At 65.3% G+C, this 20,832-nt stretch overlaps 1 protein-coding gene across 1 annotated transcript; it reads right to left on the bottom strand.

Annotated features, from left to right (window-relative positions):
• Nucleotides 1-774: 774 nt before the first annotated feature.
• TRAF2 (TNF receptor associated factor 2) lies at nucleotides 775-18,106 on the bottom strand. The gene is made up of 11 exons (XM_090275021.1): nucleotides 18,050-18,106; nucleotides 13,449-13,666; nucleotides 12,750-12,828; nucleotides 12,441-12,539; nucleotides 8,410-8,571; nucleotides 7,475-7,549; nucleotides 5,650-5,724; nucleotides 4,052-4,369; nucleotides 3,562-3,739; nucleotides 3,078-3,226; nucleotides 775-2,641 (listed from the first exon to the last, which is right to left on the bottom strand). Exons 2-11 carry the CDS (start codon nucleotides 13,634-13,636, stop codon nucleotides 2,423-2,425), a joined length of 1,542 nt encoding a protein of 513 aa, XP_090131147.1. The 5' UTR covers nucleotides 13,637-13,666; nucleotides 18,050-18,106; the 3' UTR covers nucleotides 775-2,422.
• Nucleotides 18,107-20,832: the final 2,726 nt, after the last annotated feature.

Genomic DNA, 20,832 nt, shown 5'->3' with positions numbered 1-20,832 from the left:
ATTTGGTGCCCTGTGACTTTGGATTTCTCCCAAAACTAAAATCACCTTTGCAAGTGAAGATTTCAGACCGTCGATGAGATTCAGGAAAATACGATGGCGCAGCTGATGGCAACTGGGAGACCTGTGTGAGGTACCAAGGGGCCTACTTTGAAGGGGACTGGGGTATCATTGTCCTACATACAATATTTCTTGTATCTTCTTCAGTAAATGTCTCCATTTTTCACATACATGGCTGGGTACCTTCTGGACAGACCTCGTGTAAAATGTTGACAACAGCCAAATCCACAGGACAAAGCGGGTCCGTGGCTGTCAGGGTCTCGAAGGCAGCTCCGCACAACTCAGGAGGCCCACAGTGGCGGGCGAACCGCTGCCTTTGCGGGCGTGACGAGGTGGCCAGGGTAGGCCTGCTCACAGGTCTTGCCGCAGGGGACCTGGGTGCCTTGCAGCAGCCAGGCAGGGCAGACTGGCGTGGGGCAGTCTGGGCAGACTTCTCCTGAAGCCCAGCCCTGCTGTGTCTCTGCCCTGTGACCCCGCGCTGCGGGGCCGGATCCCCGGTCCTGAGCTCCCAGCCACCCTGGGGAGCAAGGGAGACCTGGCTGGCACAGACCTGCGCCCCACCCGCTTCCCACCCTCCGAGGGGTTCAAGCCTTCCTCCTGCTGTGCTCTGTGCCCCCTGACCCTGTCCTAGAACCTTTCTGCTCACTTGACTGCTCTGAACTCACTCATCCCCTCGGGAAAACACGCACATAAAAATGAACACACGCACACCAAATACAAATTCCAATGTCAAGCCCAGTGTTAAAAATAAAACTTCACACAGTCATCAGAGAAAACATGAGGGCGTTTCCAACCCTGGGAAGGTCAGGGACCCCTGAGCGACCGTGTCAGAGGAAGACCGTCCACGAGCATGCCTACACTGTACATCTCCGGGCACCGCCACCGCCACGCAGCTCCGCAGAGCCCACGAGGACCGGCGCCCGGGGGTGTCGGTGACGCTTTCTGATGCACAGGAAGACAAGACCAACAACCTGGCGGACGCAGGGATGGGGTGGGCGAGCCATTCTCCGAGGTCCTGGAGGAGTGGACACCTGCTCACACCGCGGTCCCCACCAAGGGTGGGTCCAGGGCAGGAGGGTGGCCGGCGGTCAGGGCCATCTGCGGGGGGCACCGACCCACCACGCGCGCACGCGCCGGCACAACAGGTCTTGAAACCCCGGGGCGGGAGAACTGTGCCGATGATTCCGTCTGTGAGTCTCACACGTTTTAAAAACGCGATAGTTTTGCTTGTGGACAAAGAAGCATGGAAAGGAAACTCAAACCAGCCAACTGGTGAGGGCAGTGCCCCGAGGCACCACGAGCAAGGTCCACGCGGCTCGGCTGCTCCACCGCACGGGGACTCTGGGATGTGGACACGTGTGCCCATTTCGTCATTCTCTGTGCTTTTCGTCCTTTAACTTCTCAAAATAGACGGGACAGTGTCAAGGTCAGTCCAGCATCACGTGTTCTCTGAAGACGCCCCCAGCAGCCCGAGCCAGCCTCCCCCACAGGCGAGGCCCGACCCCGAGGCCGCTGAGGCAGCCCCCCGGGGCCCGCAGCTGTTAGGGAACACCTGGTACCCCGAGGAGTCCTGGCTCTGGGAGCGGGCTCGGGGATAGCGCCACCATCAGATCCCCAAACCCCAGGAAAGCTGCTGGCTGCTCTCCCAGGGCAGGGCGCCCAGAACAGGAAACTGTGGTCCGGCTCAGGCAGCCCCAGCAAAACCCATTCCAGAAGCAGCGCCGGCGTTGCGAGGCCCATAGGTGACTGCTGGGGTGGCAGGGAACCCCCAGAGCTGCCCCAGACCTGGGGCCGCAGGAGGGGCCGCAGAGCCAGGAAGGAGCCCCCACGAGGCTGCCACCACCAGGGCCAGAGCCAAACGGACGCCACTCACCACAGACGTTTAACGATTTAATAACGACTCCCCAGCAGCCTGACGGCGCGGCCGACGTCTCTCGGGCAGAACGGACACGCATCCCGCACACGCCACGGGGGCAGCTGACAGCTGCTCTGCAGACATGAGCCCCCTCCCCGCTCGCTGGCCCGCCCAGGCCGGGCCTGTCCCTGCCCTCCAGCGCTGAAACGTGGGACCAGGCTCCAGGGGGTCCTCACTGGGACGGCCCTCCCCTCGCGGCCCACCTGCCCTCCGCTCGCCCGGCCCCACTGCTCCTGCCGCAGCGAGAGCTCCCGGAACCCGCGGGACGGCCTGCGGGAGGCTCTCCAGGCCCACGGCCCAGCCACGGCCTGGGGCCGGGCAACCTCCCCGGAGGCAGCTCCTGCCCGACGGGTGTGCGCTTGGCTCCTGCCCCCCACAGCAAGGCTCGGGCCCAGCAGGGCACCTCCTCACCGAGCCGTGGCCGGGCTGCCCTGACTGCAGCGGAGGCGGCTAGAGCCCCGTCAGATCCACGATGGCCTTGATGAAGATGGAGTCGTCACGCACGTAGGAGTTCTTGGACTCCATCTTGGAGACCGGGCAGAAGAGGGGGCAGCCGCTGGCAATGTTCATGTCGCTGACAGGCCTCTGGAAAGAGGATGAGGTCACGTCGGGTTTGAAGGCGTCAATCACGTGCTCTCGGTTGTCCTGGTCAAGCAGCATCAGGGTCACCTGGGGGGACAGTGCCGGGAGGGGCAGCGTGAACCGGCCTGTGCCCATCGGCCCCCGTGGGTGACCAAGCTCATCCCGTTTCTCTCCGGGGCCCCGGCCGGGGGCTGGTCCTGGGGCTGCAGCCCTGCGTCCGCTGGTGCCTGTCCTCAATGACGCCCCTGCCCCTTCCAGGAGAAGCTGCCTGGGCTCTGCTCTGACCTCGACCACACTGGACTCTGGGTTCTGAGGCTGAGGCCTCAGCCCCGGCGACCGCCCCAGGCTGGGCCCTGTCTGACGCAGGCAGTTTTCTCGGCAGCCCCCATGGCCATTCAGTCAGTGACCGCCAGAGCACTCGCGGCACTGCCCAGGGCACGCCCGGGGCCAGCACCTGAGCTCTGGCCAACGACCTCACCAGCTCACGGCTCCCAGGCCCCAGCAGCCAGAACGGCTCCCGCACCTTTTGGTTGAAGGGCCAGCGCAGGAGGGCGTCGTGGGGGCCCTTCATTACCACGAAGAAGAGAGACAGGTGTGTGCCCCGCCCCGTGCCGTCCCCGTTCAGGTACACGCGCAGACACATCTTGTAGCCGTACCTGCTGGTGTAGAAGGCTGGGGGTGGGGGGTGAGGAATGAGGCAGGGACATTCCCTGAGGAACAGGCAGGGGACAGGCAGAGGACAGCCTCCTCCACCTCCCTCCGCACTCTGCCCTCCAGGAGACCCACAAGCTGGGGGCGAAAAGGGGCGCAGGCCTGAGCGGATGTGGGGGCACATGAGAACAGGCCTGGTGTGGGGTCCCCACGGTGACCCTGCTGAGACGGGGTGCCCTTTGTGCAGTGGCAAGAAGCTGGGTCCCTGTGGGGCTCCCACCCCCACCCCCGCTCTCACGGAGGCACAGCGGCCCCCGGCATCAGCAGCAGCGCGGGCACCAGCCCCCGACGAGCACCTGGGGAGAAGATGGCAGGGGTGCGGCCGGCCACGGCCTCCTGGCGCTTCCTGGCGAAGTCCGAGATCTTCCAGATGAAGACCCCGTCACAGGTGGACGCTTCCATCTCGTGGACCTTCTGCTCCAGGTCCGCCATCGCCAGGTCCTTCAGACCGATGCTCCTCTCCAGCTGCTGCACCTGGGGGTGCGGGGGGCCACTGAGGACACGGGCCATGGGCCCTGCCAGCTCTGCTGCACGGAGACCCCCTTCCACGTCGCGCACGCCGTCTCTTCTCCAGTCTCCCCGGCTCCCCGGGGTCAGCCCCTCTCAGGCCGACTCTATCCCCACGAGACCCAGAGGCTGTCCTGACAGAGGGTGAGGCACACACCCCGCGGCTCCCTCTGCCCCCCGGGTGGGCCCACTGGTGAGCGTGGCTCCGGAAGCGGCTCTGCTCAGGGGAAGAGTGGGCGCCGTGCTGGAGGTCAGCGCCGCCCCCGGCCAGGCACAAACCTTGTTACTCAGGGCCTCGATCCGGTCTTGGTCCAGCCGGTGCTGCCGGCCGCAGGCCTCGGCAGTCATGGCCACCCTCTCTACCTCCCGGTTCAGGACACAGACGATGTTCTCAAAGGTGGCCGTCTTCCTCTCCAAGGCCTCGCACCTGCGCAACAGCTCCGCCGCCGCGGAGAGCCCTGGGCCCGGGCCCGGTGCGCTGGCCTCCCCGCCGCCCTGGCTCCGGGGCAGGTGCGTGGCCTGCACCGCCTGCAGCAGCAGGGCCAGGTGCTCACGCAGCCATTGCCCCTCGTGCTCCTGCTGCTTCTCTCCCTCCACCTGCGGACCAGACAGGGAGGCCCGTGCTCACACCCGGGCACAGGCCGCACGGCCTCGGCGGGGCCCGGTGCCCAAAAGGGACGCGTCAGTGGCTGTCCATCTCGCCAGTGGTGTTTCAAACCTAGAAATGTGCCCCCTGACTCGCTGGCTTGCGAGGATTGGGGGAGACACCACTGACAAGGCCCCCACAGGGCTGAGGGGAGGGGCAGTAAAGCTAAACTTCAGTCTTTCCTGCACAGGTCTGACTCCACAGCCAATTCCTTCTAGCCCTCCACGACAAGTTCTAGAACGTCTGACACTCTCGAGAAACCGAATGTAGAAACAACGAGGCTGCGTGTGAGGCCCCCCCGCCCCAGGGAGCGGACCCCACGGTGCTTAGACAGGAGACCCCAGGCGGCCCAGGGAACTGTGAGCTGTGCACGGAACGTAGAAAAAAAGCCAAGGTCCGTACAACGTGCAGCGTAGCTGGGCCCAGGCCCGGGCGGGTTCCCCGTGACCCGAGGGGCCGAGCCTCTCACAGCCCTTGCGTCGGGGAACCAGCCCTGAGCTGGTACGACCTGCACCGCGTCACAGAGGAGGGGAGCAGACGGCCTGAGGATGCAGAGGCCACGCTGCTCCTGTGCCCGTCCTCAGACACATGACAGCCGCACACCTGAGACCAGGGCAGGTGCGAGCCCTGCAGGGCTGCCACTGCCATAAAGGCCGCCCGGCGGTCTTCACGGGGCCAGGACCTGTGTGGGGGCTGGTGGGGAGGGGTGCGCACGGACGGAGAGCTGCCTGGGGGCCGGGAGTCGCACACAAACCAGCGTGCGGCGTGCAGAGAGGGAGCTGGTCGAGGCCCCGGGGTGGGAGGAGGCCGGTGTGCTGGAGGCCGGCCAGGCCGGGGGCTACGGGAGAGACGAAAGGGCCATGCAGGCTGCAGCCGTGAGCAGGGAGGTGGGGAAAGCAGAACGACCACCAGGCTTTTGGCCAGAGCGGCGGGGGGAACCAAGGCGCTCATTTTGGACAAGGCGGAGGGTTGGCGTGTGGCTGGGGTGTGAGACGCCCACCGGGTGGCGGGGGGGGTGGTGGTGCCAGGAGCTGGGTGCTTTCAGCACAGGGCGGCCAGGGCTGGGCCGCGAGGACGTGGGGGTCGGGGGAGGGGAGTGGGCACAGCAGCCACGGGCCACGCAGCCAGGCCGGTGGAGTGAACAGGAAGCCAGCAGGGGCCACTGAAACCGGGTTTGGGAAGCGGGCAAAGGACACGGGGGACAGGCGCTCCCCAGAGGACCCAGACTCACCATCTCAGGGCAGCCAACGTCATGGAAGCGGCAGGGCACCAGGCACCTGCCGCACGTCCGGATGTGGTCCTGAAACTGGAAGGGCGCAGGGTCACGAGTGCTGCACCCCTCGGCCGGCCCCGAGTCCACTGTCCCTTCCCTCAGCAGCCTGCGTCCCAGCCGGAGGTGCACACCCCCCCCAAACACGCTCACCCTTCACGGACACAACACACATGCGCGCGCGCATGCACGCACACACACGTGCTCAGCCCTGCAGACACACAACACACCCACACTTGTGCATGCACAAACCCACACCGGCATGGACACACACACGCTCACCCCTGCAGAGACACACAATACACACACCTGTGCCCACCCCTGCACACTCACATGCGCAAACCCACACCGGCACGGGCGCACACGTGCACACAATGCACAAACAACACGCTCACACACCTGTACACACGCGCGCAAACCCACGTGGGCACATGCGCACACACACACGATGGCGCACAGTGGCCACAACCACGGTGGGTGCCGCCTGGGGCCAACACTTCAGGGCCCCTGAGACCCCGTCTCCTCCAGCACAGTCTGGGGGACGCAGAGGCACTGAGGCCCCAGGCCCTGGAGCCGGGGAGGACGAGGGGCCGGCCCTACTGGTGTGCTGCTGGCGCAGGACAACACCCAGACCTGCAGAGCAGGAAAGGGCCCAGCAAGGCCAGCTGCACACAGACACACGGCACCTGGACTCATGGGAGGCAGACGTCCCCACAGGTGGAATGTCCACAGGACACCTAGAAGGGGCCCCTCCTCCGGCCCCACCAGGGACCCGGAATGTGCAGAAACCCAGCCTCCGGGAGCAGGGAAACTGTCCCGACTCCGAATCAAAATCAGCCACAGCAGGAGAACCCTGAACAGTGCCCCCCAAGCAAGGCCACCAGGATGCAGAGCAAAAGGGCACAGGGCTTCAACTCAGTCCCTGAGACACAGAGTTCCCAGAGGGAAGGCCGACCGACAGCCCCCCGGGGAACCCGCAGGAGGTGCGGACTCTGCTCAGGTGCAGGAGAAGCCCCAGGGAACCGGAAGCAAAGACACACTCCCCTCGCTCACGGTTAAGAACTGCACATCGGAGCCGCCAGAGACACCGCACCCACCCCAGCGCGAGGCCCAGGTCCCAGGGTCACCCCCGGCTGGCAGGGCGCGGGTTTCTGAGCCGCCAAGCATGTCCCCAGCTCCTCAGAAGGCCCAGTCCTAGCTCTCCTGGTTTACAGCCTCCAGGCTGCCTCCGGCAGCGCAACCTTAACGCTCAGAAGCCGGAGGAAACGGATGAGCGCACTGGCACGCTGAGCCGGCAGCTCGGCAGCTCAGAGCAGGGACTTCAGGGACCAGGCCGTGGCCAACGGTCCGTCCTCCCAGGGCAGACGGCCCACGGCACCGTCCGGGCGAGGGCAGTCGGACCGCACGAGAAAGCACCGCGCCACGTCTTTAGGGACCGCGATCTCAGCAGCAGGAAGAGCTATCAGTGTGGGGGGAACCAGCCAGAGCCGAAGGGTGCTCAGCATGACCCGTGGTGGCCTTCTCTAAGGACGTTCAGGACTCTTGCCGCCTGTCCCTGACCCTGCACCGGGGGACGGAGGGGCAGGGAAGTGGAGGCGACCCCCCCGCACCCTGGAGCCTCAGGAACAGCTGGGGGCGCGCTGCGTGCTCTCCCGCTGCCCAGGCCGGTGGCTTCCCGCACCCCACAGGGGACCCCACGCAGGCCGTCACTGCTCCCTCGGCACGGTCACCTCAGGGCCAGGCTCGAGGCCCCTGCGGGTCTCAGAGGCACTGGGACCCCACTCACCTTCTCCCGTGGGATCTTCTTCCTGCCGCAGCCGTCGCAGGTCAAGGGGAACTTGGAGCAGACCTCGAGGTGAGCCTTAGGGAGAGGCAGGCGGGGGCGTTAGCGGCGGGACACGGGGTGTGCGATGCCGGGGCCAGGCCTGGCACCTGGTCACGCTGCACGTGGTGTCCTCGGTTCCCCAAGACCCCCAGCCTCAAAGATGGCGCTGGAGACACTGGGGAGTCCGACAGGCCCCGTGGGAGTCTCAGAGCCGCGAGAACCTCCTCTCGCCCAGGGCTTGTGGAGCAGCGGGACAAGGACATGCCACTAACGGTGACACTAGAGGGGCGAGACCATGCCCAGCCCTGGCTGGGACAGCGATGTCCCTCTCCCTCCTTCTCCCTCCCTTTCCCTCTCTAAAAATAAAAAATAAAGAAAATCTTTTAAAATAAATAACAATAAGTAAATACAGCCCAAAACCAAAAGGTAAGTCCTACAACCACTGATCTATAATCTGTTTACAAAAAAAAACAGGCCGACCCACAGGAGCAGCCGAGGACGACGAGACCTGCAGACGGGGGAGGAGGTGCCGACGCCACTGTCGGTTCCGGGGCCATCAGGACCCCGACAGACACCTCCACCGCACAGAGCGCGCATGTGACAACGACAAGGACTCACTGCTAAGCTTAGACGTGGGAGTGACGCAGAGAGCTCTGTACAAATAAGGTGCCCAGAAGAATTTCTGGATGAAACAACATGAAATCTGGGACATGTCTCGTCAGCTTGGGGGCCAGACTCAGCCTGGCCAGGGTGACACCGACCCAGCCCCGGGGGACCCTCCCGCGTGTGTGGGAACGTTCCTGAAATCAACCAGCTCCTCAAAACGACTGGGCCTCGCCCTCGCACCCAGCGGAGATGCCCCCACCCTGGCCGCCACCCCCCCCCCCCGCCCTCACCTTCACGCGGGCGCCGCAGCAGGGGGTGCTGCAGTGCGGGCAGCGGAGGCTCCTCTCCGGGCACTCCTGCTCCGCGTGCCGCTCCCTCTCGCCGAGGCGGACCAGGCCTCTGCACGCCGGGCACTCGGTCAGCATGAACGGACAGTGGCCCTCGTGGCAGCTCTGGCAACACAGGGAGCCAAGTGTCCACAGAGCCCCCGTGGGACACTGTGGCGGCCACGCTGCCCCCCGCCTGCCGATGGCCGCCCCTGCCAGGGCTCGTGCTTCGGGCACCCTCACAGCGTCGGCGAGGGCCAACGCGCCAGGTGCCGAGACTTGGAACCACCCCCACGCCTCTGCTCGGGGGCAGAGGCCAGGACCCCTTCCAGCGGGCAGCACCCCACCCACACCACGACCCCATGGACAGCCCTCCCTGCGCCCGGCCGTGGGGCAGAGGGGACTGCTCCATGGCTGAGGAGGGGCCGGGGGGGAGGGGGGGAGTGCCGCAGGGTGACATGGCCTGGGAGGCCGTGACGGTCCCAGCACAGGCTCTGGGTGACAGGTTGCAGGGGCCAGGCAGGGAGGGGCCCGAGAGCGACCCAGAAGCCAGGGCAGCGCAGGAGAGATGCAGAGCAGGGCCTGGCTCGGGTCTCGGGAGTGGGAACCCGAAAGGGACCCAAGCCAGACCTGCCTCAGGTCGCTGCCTTGCTGCGAACGGGCCGCAGGGAGACCCTGCAGGCTCTGAGGGGCCTGGGACGGCCACGTGGACTGGGTGACGGTGTGGAAGGGCGGGACCCAGACCTGCGCCAAAGACCCGAAGCCTCAGAGGCAGCAGGAAGAACAGGTCAGTCCCGCCGTGAGCAGCCCTGCGGCCTGAACGGCCAGGGACTGCAGGCGACTCCGGAGAGGTCTGCCGTGATGGGGACAGAGAAGGGAGCGGGGGGCGGGGGCAGAGAACCGCAGCCTTGCTCACTACCGTTTTTTTATTGTAAAACGTGTAACACTGACTGTCCCCACTGCGTCTCTGTGCACAGCTCAGCGGCATCAGGGTCATTCCCTGCTGGTGGTGCCACCGCCGTCCTCTTCAGGGCGTTCCCTTCTCCCAAAGGGACAGTCTGTCCCCGTGAAACCCCCCCGCCCTGACCCCCACCCTAGACTCCCTATCTCTGTGGATCTGCCCCCTGAAGGGACCTCGTGTGAGTGGGGATCATAAATATTGTTCTTCTGTGTCTGGCTTCTTCACCGAGCAGATGTTACGTTTCAGACAGGACACATCCCTCTGCGCCAAGGGGGACGGCACAGAGAAAAGGAACCTGCTGGGGGAGGAGGCCCCTGCACGGTGGGGCCCCACAAGTGGAAGCAGCTCAAGGGTCCCGGGAGAGCAGGGGTACCATGACCTTGAGAGGCACAAGCAAAGCCCGACGCGCTGTTCCCACAGCTCGAGGATGTGCACCGACATGCTGGCCACGCCCGGCGCTCGCCATTCAGGAGCCAGCAGAAGCGACAGGTGACCTCAGAGGTGGCGTCCGGGGCCTCACAGGACCCCCGATGCGCCCCCTAGAGCGCGCACCCTGACTGCTGACCTCCCAGCGTGCCGCCCTGGCGACCCCTCGGCCGCCCGACGGGCAGGGGGACACAGGCAGTCCAGGCTGGGATGGGCCTGGGCAAGGCTGGATGCCCTGACGCTGCACCCTGCTCGCCCTCCACGGCCTCCCCCGAGCTCAGCCCCAGCGGAACTGCCCACCCCTCCAGGGCACCACGCAGCCTCTGGGACGTGGATCCCACCTGCCCGCCTGCCCCAAGGGCAGGGCCTGGGCCTCGGCCACACTGAGCAGCGAGCAATCCAGCCAACTGAACCGGAGCGGCCTCAGCATAGACCTTGGCGCAGCGCCCGGGTCAGGGCACACAGGCTCCCTGAAAGGTGTGCTCCCAGCAAGATACGTGCCCCCCCGGAGGGGGGACATGGGCAGACGCAGAGGACCCTGGGGAGCGCAGGCACCGCTGCACAGGTGGGCGAGGTCGCACGGCCCCCGCCCCACCCACGCCCGGCCCGGAACATGCGCCGTCAGCTCCCCGCCTGGCGGAGGCCTTCGGAGAGAAGCCCATGCGTCTGGGAAGGCAATGTTTATTTAACCAGGGCTCCAACGGGGTTGACGCACAGAGCAGAGCCCGAGCGCGTCCTCGCAGCCCCTCCCCCTCCAGAGAAGCTGGCTGTAGTCAGCTCCGGGGCGCGCACCCGCCGGCAGTCGCAAACATCTCCCAAGTTCTTAGAAAACACTAGACATCACTGCGGAGGCGACACAGTCAAAGGCCAAAGAGGGTTTTCCCCGTCTCTCCACACTCCTGTCTGCCTGTGCCACAGCGTGAGCGTCTCACGCCGCCGCCCCAAGCCCCCGAGCCCGAGCAGCCCCCGGGTGCGCCATGCCGGCTCAGAGGCGGCTGTGGGTCTCCAGCTCCGCAGAGGCGGGGGCACCTGTGCGCCGAGGCCTGTGGCGCTGACAGCCGGGTGAGTTTGATCAATGTGCCCAAGTCCAGGGCCAGCGTGTCCCAGAGCAGCACCGCCCCCCACATGACCACACCAGCTCTCGGGGACTTTCCAGGGCTCGGGGGCAGCCAGGGACTTTCCACGCTGCATGCCTGCTGGCCACGGCAGGAGCAGAGGGCTGGCTGCCATCCCTGCCCTCAGCTAGAGGCCCATGGATCCACCGCCCGCACCTCAGCCTAGAAGTGGCAGAAACACCAAAGGAATCAGAAGCGGGGTTAGCCAGCCTGTCCCCAAGGGTCTCTCAGTCCCCTAAGAAGGCAGAACAGTGCCCTGCGCCCCACGCCTGTCCTCCCAGGACAGACCAACCCCAAGGCTCCTCTGCACGGCGTCAATGACAGCTGCAGGTCTGGGGGTAGCAACTTCGTCTTAGCACTGTGGCCTCTGGGCAGCGGGGGCCTCCGTCCACGGGAGCAGAAGTCTCTCCCTCCCGGGAAGGGCACAGAAGGGTGAGGGCGGCCCAGAGCCCCTCCGGCAGAGCACAGAGCAGACACAGCTGAGAGCCCAAACGCCACGCGTCCAAAGGCCCAGAGAGCGAGCGCAGCGCACGTGGCAGGAGCAGGAAGGGAGAAGCCTGCCAGGCCCCCGTGGTCACAGTGCAGACCCGACTCCCTCTCTCCACTGCCCCCAGCGGCTGTGGCTCCGTCCCAGGCCTGACGGGAGCTCGTCTCACCACAGGGGAACGTGGGTTCCACACAGTCCCAGCCTCACCACTGGGCCCACTGGCCACGCCCCTCCCCCAGCCCTGGCGCCGCTGCACTCCCGTGTCCCATTCGGACTGTCCGGGGACCCACCAGGACGCCGCCTCCGGGCCGTCCACACTCCAGCCTGGGTCAGGTTCTCTTCCTCCTCAGGGCCCGTGGTCGGGACATGCCAGCGGGTGGGCACTTGGCCCCTGCGGACCTTGTGTCCAAGTGACCACCTGAGAAGCCACCACCAGGCGCTCGTTAAGGAGAGTGGTGAGCAGCCCGCGGGGCGCCCTGGCCAGAGGCCCATCACGCGGAAGCCCCGACGCGCCGGCACAGGGACACGAGCCACCTCGCCCGGCAGACACACACGGCAGCCACTGCCTGCCATGCGCATGTGCCTTTCTGTGACCCCAGGAAGAACAGGCAGGTGACGCCGGCAATTTCCACCATCGACGCAACTCAAACAGAGCCCTTGTCTGAAGACTTGGCAGAAGCCCCACCGAGCACAAGCCGGACCCCTGCACGCACAAGGACACGCGGCAGCGGTTCCTGGGTGGGACGGCCCTGCCACACCACTGCTCCCACGGCAGGGGCTGCAGCCCCTCCACAGGCCTGGTGACCGAAGCCACGCCACCTGGGCTTCCGCGGAGCAGGTCTGGGCTCTGCACGGCTAGGTGTCTAAGTGGGCACGCTGTAAGGGCCAGCTGACCGCTCTTCCCCAGACACCAGACAGGCCGGGCCAGGGGCGTCACGCAGGCTCCGGTGCCAGGGCGGTACGGCAGGGACGCCCCGCCCAGAGGCTGTGCACACAGAGACCCTACCTCGTACTCTTTGAGGGTCCCCTTCCAGGTGCAGCCTTCGCTGGGGCAGACGGCTGGCAGGCTCTCCACCTCCCTGCGGGCGGCGTTGTCTGGGAAAGCCTGGGGAGAGAGCAGCCTTGTGGTGACGCCCCCCTGGCCCCGCTGCCTGCTCCGCGTAACCCGGTCCCCTCACACCGCCTGTCCCACTAGACGCCACTGCAGGGGTGGGTCACCTCCAGCCGCCAAAGTTTCATCACTGGTGGTGTTAAAGGAAACGCAAAACCTATTCTGTTCGTTTCAATACCTCCAGCCACCAGGCTTCCCACTTACTGAGCTGCTCTCCAAAATCGAGATGCCTTCTTCGTATATGCCCTCGTGCACGCAGGCGGCGCAGTTCTGGGGCCCGGAGCTGCAGTTGGGGGGTGGGGATGCTGTGTGAGCGCCGCTGCCAAGGACACGCGGGGGCGCCTGCCAGCCCACGCCACCCCGCATGTCCTCTGTCCCAAGGCAGCAGCACGCACACATCAGCATGACGCTCAAAATGTTCAGAACAGCCCTGGCCTGTGTGGCTCAGTGGACTGAGTACCGGCCTGCGAACCAGAGGGTCACAGGTTTGATTCCCCGTCAGGGCTCAGGCCTGGGTAGCAGGCTGGGTCCCCGGTTAGGGGCGTGTGAGAGGCAACCACACGCTGACGTTTCTCTCTGTTTTCCTCCCTCCCTTCCCCCCTCTCTAAAAATAAGTAAAATCTTAAAAAAAAAACACCCACAAAACACTGTCCTGCCCACGCCGACTCCCCAGCAGGTCCCGCGCGGGCTCCGCACGTGTCCACGGCCCAGAGCAGCACACGCAACACTCCTGCCGCAAGCCGGTGCTGCACGTCATGCTGCCTGTGCGCAGGTCAGCGCCAGGACCCATCAGGACGCACCCTCGGCAATGCACGTGTCCCCTACCCCCCCCCCACACGGTGCGCCAGCGCGGCCCGCCCTCCGGGGTCTCAGTGCCACTGTCGCCCGCCCCGGCCGGCGCACCTGAGGATGCTGCTCAGACAGAAGGAGCAGTAGCGGTGGCCGCACTGCGCCTGGAAGGGCCTGCGCAGGACGTTCTTACAGGCCGAGCACAGGTACTTGTCCTCCAGCTTGGTGCCCAGGACGGTCTTTGCGAAGCCGAACTGCAGCCCGTCCAGGGTGCCGGGAGGGGTCTCGCTGGCCACAGCCATGGGAGCCGTGTCCCCAGGAACAGCGGAGCCCTGAGGAGGAACAGAGAGCGTCACAGTGGCCCCGGGGCGCCCAGCTCCACTAGTCCTCTGGGGAAAGCGCCTGGCCTGCAGGCTAGCCCTCAGGGTTGTCAACCTGGCTGGTGGCCAAAAACCTGAGGAGGGTGTCAGCGCGCTGGGGGGCCTGGGAACAGCCCAGCCCCACCTCCCGTCACACCACGCGTGGACACACGGTTGGGCCACAGTGGCAACCTGCCCCTGCCCCTGCCGGGCCGTGAGGACGACGCTGCTGTGGCTGATGGCGGCTGGGACAGGCCTTGTGTCAGCCTGGGGGCCCCTCCCACATCAGCCTGGCGCCACCGCTCTGCCCCCGAGCCCCGCTGTGCCACAGTCCCTCTCACTTCAGGGCTGCCCTCTGCTGCCCACCAGGCCTGGGCAAGACCCCCCAGGTGAGGCGACCAGGGTGGGTGACTGGGGCGGTCACCCGGAGACTCGGAGACCTCACCTGGAACTCACAGGCCAACACCCCAAATCTCAAAAAGCCACAGAAGCTGCGCCTGTGAGCCCCGGGAAAGGGGCAAGGGCCCAGCCGCCCCTGACCCTGCAGCACGGGGCCCCGAGGCCACGCGAGAGCCCGCCGACGCCAAAGGGCGCGCGCTCCTTCCTGCGCCCAGAAGCCGCCGCCCGCGCGGGAGCCACGGCTCCCCAGCCTGGAGGCCTGTCCCGGAGGAGGGTCTGCACGGAGCAGCGACGGCGACGCGTGCTGAGAGGGCCCCGCTGCCCTAAGCTGGCCTGACACCACAGGAAACGGCGACAGGCGGGGCGGCGCCGGGCAAAGCCACTGCGAGCCCCACGGCTGGCCCTGGCCACGGCAAAGCCTCACCCGTGGGGGCCCGCGCGGCTCACCGCAGACACAGACTCACTCCCCGGCCCCGCCATGTGCTGGGCCCAGGGCACACGTGCCGCTCACCTGCTCACAGGTCACGTGCTGTCTGATCGGCCGCCCTGGACCCTGGTCGACCCACCCATCGCCCAACGACAACTGGGCGACCTGGTCCTCCCCAGCCCCGCAGCACAGACGCAGAGCACCAGCCGGTGGTCCTCGGAAGGAAACCCTTTGGGCAGAGGCCCTAAGCGCAGTCCCGACGCGCTGCCAGGGCGCCGCAGAGGGAGGACCCGCAGCCACGCCCGGGCTCCCACGGTGACCTGCCCCGCACGCACACTGGAGCACGCCACGTGTTCTGCTCTACTTTTTTCTGGGCACGCTACTGAATTGATCCCACGAACCATTCCTGGTTTAAAATCATTGCTCTAAACTACATTAGACACAGGGCTTTAAACTAACACTAAAAGCGCCCTGGCTGGTGTGGCTCAGTGGACTGAGCGCCAGCCTGTAGACCACAGGGCCGTCGGTTCGATCCCCAGTCAGGGCACAGGCCTGGGTTGCGGGCCGGGTCCCCAGTTGGGGGTGCACGGGAGCCAACCACACATGGATGTTTCTCTCCCTCTTTCTCCCTCCCTTCCCCCTCTCTCTAAAAATAAACTCTAAAAACAGTAAATCAAATCAAATCAGCACGATGCCCAGCAGGAGACGGGCACACTCCCCCCACCCAGTAGCTGTCCACGCTGAGACACATGTGCCGGAGGCCCCCCTGGCCCTGGGCACGAGCTCCCACGGGTCCGTACCGTCCACACACTCACTGCCTCCAGGTAAAAACCGGGGCCACCAACAGGCAGAGGTCAGTTCATTATGATGCCACAATTCTGTCCCATCTCATGGGACCCAGGTGACCACCCTGCCCCTCTCGTCCATCTCCCTGACCTCGGAGTGAGTGTCCAGGGCTGGCGCTCACCGCCCCCGTCCCCGCCCCCGTTCAGCTGCTCTGGCCAGATCCTCGGAGACTGCCCTCTCTCCTCCGCCCCCCTCCAGGGGCTCTGCCTCCCTGGACATCTGGAACCTGGCCTCACTGCCACTGCCAGGCCCTGGCCCAGCCACTGGGACCAGGGTCGCTGCTGCAGCCTCTCCTGGCCCACCAGCCACCAGGGGGGCCCTTAGCATGCACCTGGGCCTCTTGCTCCTCCCTTGGGGAGACCCCCAAATGTCCCCAACTCCACCCCAGCTGCAGGGGTCTCTGCCCTCAGGGAGGCTTCCCTGACGACCCTCACTGCCTGTCCCGTCTGGAATGTGAGCATCAGGAGACAGGGACTGGGAGGGCGGGGAGAAGGGACCCAGGCCTGCCCGGCGGGTACGTGAATGACTCCCTGCTCCCCAGGCTCTCAGCCCTATGCCCCTACTAATGTGATCTAAAGCAGGGCACCCCACTCCTGAAGCCTGTGCCAGCCCTTCCTGCTGGCTGAGTCGCCTCTCTACCCCACCTGTACCCCCCCCCGACCCTGTACTCGCCTCTCTTCTCACAACCAGTCCTTGAGACCACCCCTGCCAGGCCCTGCGGGGGGCGTGGTCTCGCCCTGCACCTGCGCGACGCTGACGCTGGGACAGTGGCTGCTCAGCTCCTCCGGACAGGGAGGGGCGCCTGGGTGGCATAGGGGTGCACCCTCCTGTCCATGGTCTAGCACACAGGGAGGATGGGGCACCCAGCACAGGTCTGGACTCGAGGGGACCGAAGCTGCACCCGCCCCTGGCACAGCAGGGCCTGTGGGTCAGCTTTTCTGGATTTTCCTCCCTGGACCTTCCTGCACGTCCCTGTTCATGCTCCCCAAGTCCTGGGTGGGAGCCCACCTGCCAGGCAGGCAGGCAGCTGGCATTCCCCCTGTAGGGTAAAGGAGGGGGCAAACCTGGCATTCCAAATTCGGGGTGGAAAGACCTTCTCTTCCTGGGGAAAGTGCTTTTTCCAGCAACAAGTGGCCACTGCAAATCCTGTGCCCTGGTCCCCACCCACTGTTGAAACAACATATTCCTTCAGGTCCCCAGAGGAATGACATTCGGATTTATGTCCCCAGTAAATTTAGAAACTCCTGGAGAAAGAAAACCGGTTGAAAGCCCCTCTCCCTGCACCGCCGCAGCAGGCAGAGGCAGTCCTGCGACCTCCACCACCCACCGCGTGCTCTGACGCTCTGGGCTCCTGCCTCGGACCACACACGGCGCTGGGAAGCCGGGCCTTACTGCCCATGGAGTCGGATGCAGCCTCAGATGGCAGAGGTCGGGGGCGCGGGGACCAGGAAGGGCTGACCCAGGAGAAAGGACGAGCAGGCAGACAGCAGAGGCCCGGCCGCGGCGAGAGCACCGGGAGCCGTGGCCTCAGGGTGCAGAGCCGGGGAGCCAGACTGGGCTGGAGAGCATGTGCTGGGACATGGGAAGTCACTACAGCCGCAAACGCTGGCGGCCTCTGCTGCTGGGAAAAGGCTCCAGGAGACGCAGTTGTTAGGCCTTTGTTCGTCTGAAACCCAAGCAACAATAAGCGTGGTGCGATGTGAGTTACACCGCAATAAAGCTGCTTAGAAGAACAAAACAAAACTCAAGCAACAACTTCGGGTTGGCTGGGAACTGCACCTAAACCCAGTCCCCGGGCGGCTCTGCTGACTCAGGCGCCCCGCAGCTGTCCCCGGGCCTCCGCGGTCACCGTCCACGAGGACCCCGCTCTGTGCCGGCGGGCGTCCCTCCGCGCTCCAGCCAATTCAGCGGCCTCACCACCCACCTCCCGCCTCCGGGTCCTCGTTCCGCCCCCTGCCACGTGCTGGAGGGAACCGGGTGCAATCGCAACAGCAGGCTCAGGGGCCCAGGGAGACCCCGCGCCCTCCGCTCAGGCGCCCCGGGGCGGGGGCGGGGGCCGACCCAGACACCTGACGCTACGGGACCCAGACACCCTCCGAGCCGCGGAATGAGTGGGAGGCTGGGGCCGGCGGCCAGGGCGAGGGGCCCCCGCAGAGACAGGAGGCGGAGTTCGGGAGCAGGTGGGTGGCGGACGGCAAGGGGCCCTGGGGCCAGGCCGGGGCCGCGGGGGGTTGGGGCCCGCGAAGGGAGAAACGGCGCGCCGAGCGCTGAGAGCTGCCCCGAGGCGCAGAAGCTCGTCCGAACCCCAACAGGTCGGAAAGCCCCCTGCGGGCCGGCGGCGGGGACCGGGTGAGCCCCCGCCGGGGTGAGACGCCCCCAGGGCGCCATGGAGGCTCGAGGCAGCGACGCTGGGGAAGAGGGGACGCCAGAGCCCGGCCGTGACCCTGCATCGTGCCCCCGCGCCCCCAGCTGTGGACCCCCGGCAGGGCGCCCGCGGGCGTTCGCGAACTTTCCTTCGTCTGCCCCGCGCCGACTTTCAGTTTCCGGTTCCCGCGCCTCGAGAAATCCCCTTAGGCCGGCGCGGCGGCGGCGGCCCTGCCTCCCTGCCCGGCGTCTCACCACCGCGCGCCCCCACCCAGACCGCGACCCCTGACCCCAGCGTCGATCCCCGAAGCCCGACTCACCAACGGTCGCCACGCGCTCAGAACCTCGCGCCCGCCCCTCCGCCACAGTCGTCGCCCTCGCCGCCGCCGCCGCCGCCTCCGAGGACCCACCCGCAAGTCCGCCTGACGGACTGAGACAAGAGCCTACCAGGAGCACGCAGGGAGGCGCAGCGGGCGCCCATTGGCCAGATGTCTCCCCCGCCCCTCCGCCTCGTGCCAGTCCTTTGACGGACTGACACAAGAGCCTACCAGGAGCACGCAGGGAGCCGCGGCGGGCGCCGATTGGCCAGATGTCTCCCCCGCCCCTCCGCCTGGTGCCCGTCCTTTGACGGACTGACACAAAAGCCTACCAGAAGCAGGCAGGGAGCCGCAGCAGGGGCCGATTGGTTGGAGCTGCTGTGACGTGACACTTCATTCATTCACCTCCCGGGTTTTCCAAGAGGAGCCTTCAGGGCTCCTTCACTGTTTGGAGTCCCTGGAGCTCCGTGCGCAGCGAGAGGACAGGTCTCCCAGAGCAAAACCCTCGCCGCTCCGCACCTCCCGAGAGCATGGCCGGTGTCCACGAAGGGTCAGTGTTAGGCCCAGGCCGAAGGCACCGTGTTGGCGCCTTCTCTACCCCAGCGGCCCCCCCGGCCCCGCCCCGCAGCTTCAGTAGGTTTATACAGAAAAGCACGGAAAGGCCCTGCTCCCTTACAGGGTGTGACGGCGACGGGGTCTCCTCTCGGGGTAGCGAAGTGTTCTAGAACGAAGTGGTGGTGACGGTTGCCAACATTCTGAACGTGCAAATGGCACAGAATTGTGTAGTTTAAAGGGGGAATCTTGTGTTCTGTGAATTTTACCATCAACCCAAACAGAAATGCACAACTTATGGCCCCGGAATGTGGAACACACAAATGGAAACATCTGGAAGCAAGGCCGTGGTCTTGGCCAGAAAAGAAAGGGGCCGCGCTGGCAGGGCGGAGTGTTGACCCCATTGCCGCCTCTGTGTGTGGCCTGAGGCCACTCTGTTTATGCCAAGGGAGGGCTGGGACCAAACAGATGATTTCTCCCTTTGGGAAAGGGTGGGCTTTTCTAAGTATCTGAGAAACAGCATCCCATCTCATGCCAGCGTCCAGAGAGAGGGAATGCGCTCTTCATTTTGCAGAAAAGGAAACGGAGGCTCAGAGAGGTAAGATTCCTTCTGCCGGGTCACACAGCACACCCAGCACCTCCGCTCCCAGGGATCACCTGATGGAACAAACCCAAGAACAGACAGGCTTTGAAGTTCCCAGAGGTGAGCAGTCAGCTTGCGTAGGAAGGACGTGTGTCAGCTGCATAAATCTACTTGATTTGCCGTGGGAATTTCCCAACCCAAGACACCGCGCCCTGGGAGACAGCAGCCAAGCGGCCCTCCCTCTGATACAAGTTCCATGAACTGGAGGCTGAGTTGGCCCAAAGCAGCCGTGGAAACCTCCTATCTGCAGCCCTGTGCTAACCTCTGTGAACCCAGCAGCAGCTCTGCAGGATATCGACCTCGTTGCAAAGAAGAGGTTCAGCTGCAGCAATGCACCCGCTTCCTTCACGGTAAAGATCAGGAAATCATCTGCCTGACTTCTGCAGTCATTCCGGGGAATGTCACTCCTCCAGATCAGGGGCCAAGCAGAAGTGGGGCCTGGGAGCCCCATAAGCCTGCCCTGTGTCCAGAGATTTCATGAGCAAGGTCTCGCCTCCTGGGAAGGCAGCCAGCCGCCTGTGACCTTGCCAGCACTTCCAGCCTGAAAGCACTTTTGCTTATTGTAAACGTTGCTGCTTTTACAGGATTTTCATAGACACACTTTTTTTTTTTAATTGATGCTGGCGACAGGTTTGCAAATCCAGCCAAGCTGAGAACAGGGGGAGAGGGTGTCTCGGTGGCATGGCCCTGACCGGGAAGTGGCCGCCTACCCCCTGCCAGCCAGCTGGGAAGGGGTAACACCTCTGGCCTGACAGACTGGAAAGGGATGACTCACTCTGGTCCTTGGGCAGCTCAGGGGATTCCCAGTCAGCTTCCTTCCTGCCAAAAAGAAAGTAAAACTCAGCCCACAGAGGCAGCCAGCACTGGGGAGGAGCCAGGAGGCACCTGGGGCAGCCTGGGGAGGGGACCAGGGCTGGGGGATCCGGGCAGGGAGGGTTCAGGCCTGGGCAGCAGTTGCCCTGGGCTTCAGTGCCCCTACCCCCCAGAGAGAGGCATGGACCTGGCTGCAGATCAAGGTCAAGGCTATGTGGCCACCTGCCTGCTGCCCACAGGCCAGGCTGGGCCGGAGAGGCCCTATCAGCTGCCCACTGGGTGTGCAGACCATGGTGGGGGTGGCTAACACTGCTACCCATTCTTCCCGCAGCCAGGAGCTGAAACCGCCCCTCCGCCTGGGACATCCCACCCATCTCCTTTCTCACCTTGGTGGCTGCCCTAACAGGATGGCCAGGCCCCTTATAAGACCCTCACTTCAGGCCTTGACTCAGGCGTTTGGGAGGACAGACACCAGCTTGCACACAGGGCCAGGAGGCAGGAAGGGTGACGTGGGATATCCCACATGTGCCCCTTGGGCTGTCCCCAGAACCTCCGGAGGTGTGGCCACCTCGCCAAGTACGACCCCATTCACCTAAGAACTATCCCCTCTTCTCTTTTTTAAGATGTTTGAAGATCAGCCCCGGACAGCAGCCTCTGAAGTAAGCTGGTTTCCTTCTCACTCTGCTGTCATCTGCGGGACACGCTTCCAGAAAGGCTGGCGCCTGCCTGCTCTGCGCCAGAATTCCCCTGCACCAGCGCCAGGCAGGAGGGGCTCCCC

This window comes from Furipterus horrens, unplaced genomic scaffold (genome assembly GCF_987537825.1).
Source record: "Furipterus horrens unplaced genomic scaffold, mFurHor1.1.pri manual_scaffold_4, whole genome shotgun sequence".
In the NCBI taxonomy this organism is placed as follows: Eukaryota; Metazoa; Chordata; class Mammalia; order Chiroptera; family Furipteridae; genus Furipterus; species Furipterus horrens.
This window is presented reverse-complemented; position numbering and strand designations above follow the sequence as displayed.

Bases quoted from the DNA above. Each gene is read 5' to 3' on its own strand.
- TRAF2 (XM_090275021.1), bottom strand. From the start codon at position 13,636: ATGGCTGTGGCCAGCGAGACCCCTCCCGGCACCCTGGACGGGCTGCAG. The intron at 12,540-12,749 runs GTAAGTGGGAAG...CTCTCTCCCCAG, and splicing joins CGATTTTGGAGAGCAGCTCA to GCTTTCCCAGACAACGCCGC. The intron at 3,740-4,051 runs GTTTGTGCCTGG...CCGCACCCCCAG, and splicing joins TCGAGGCCCTGAGTAACAAG to GTGCAGCAGCTGGAGAGGAG.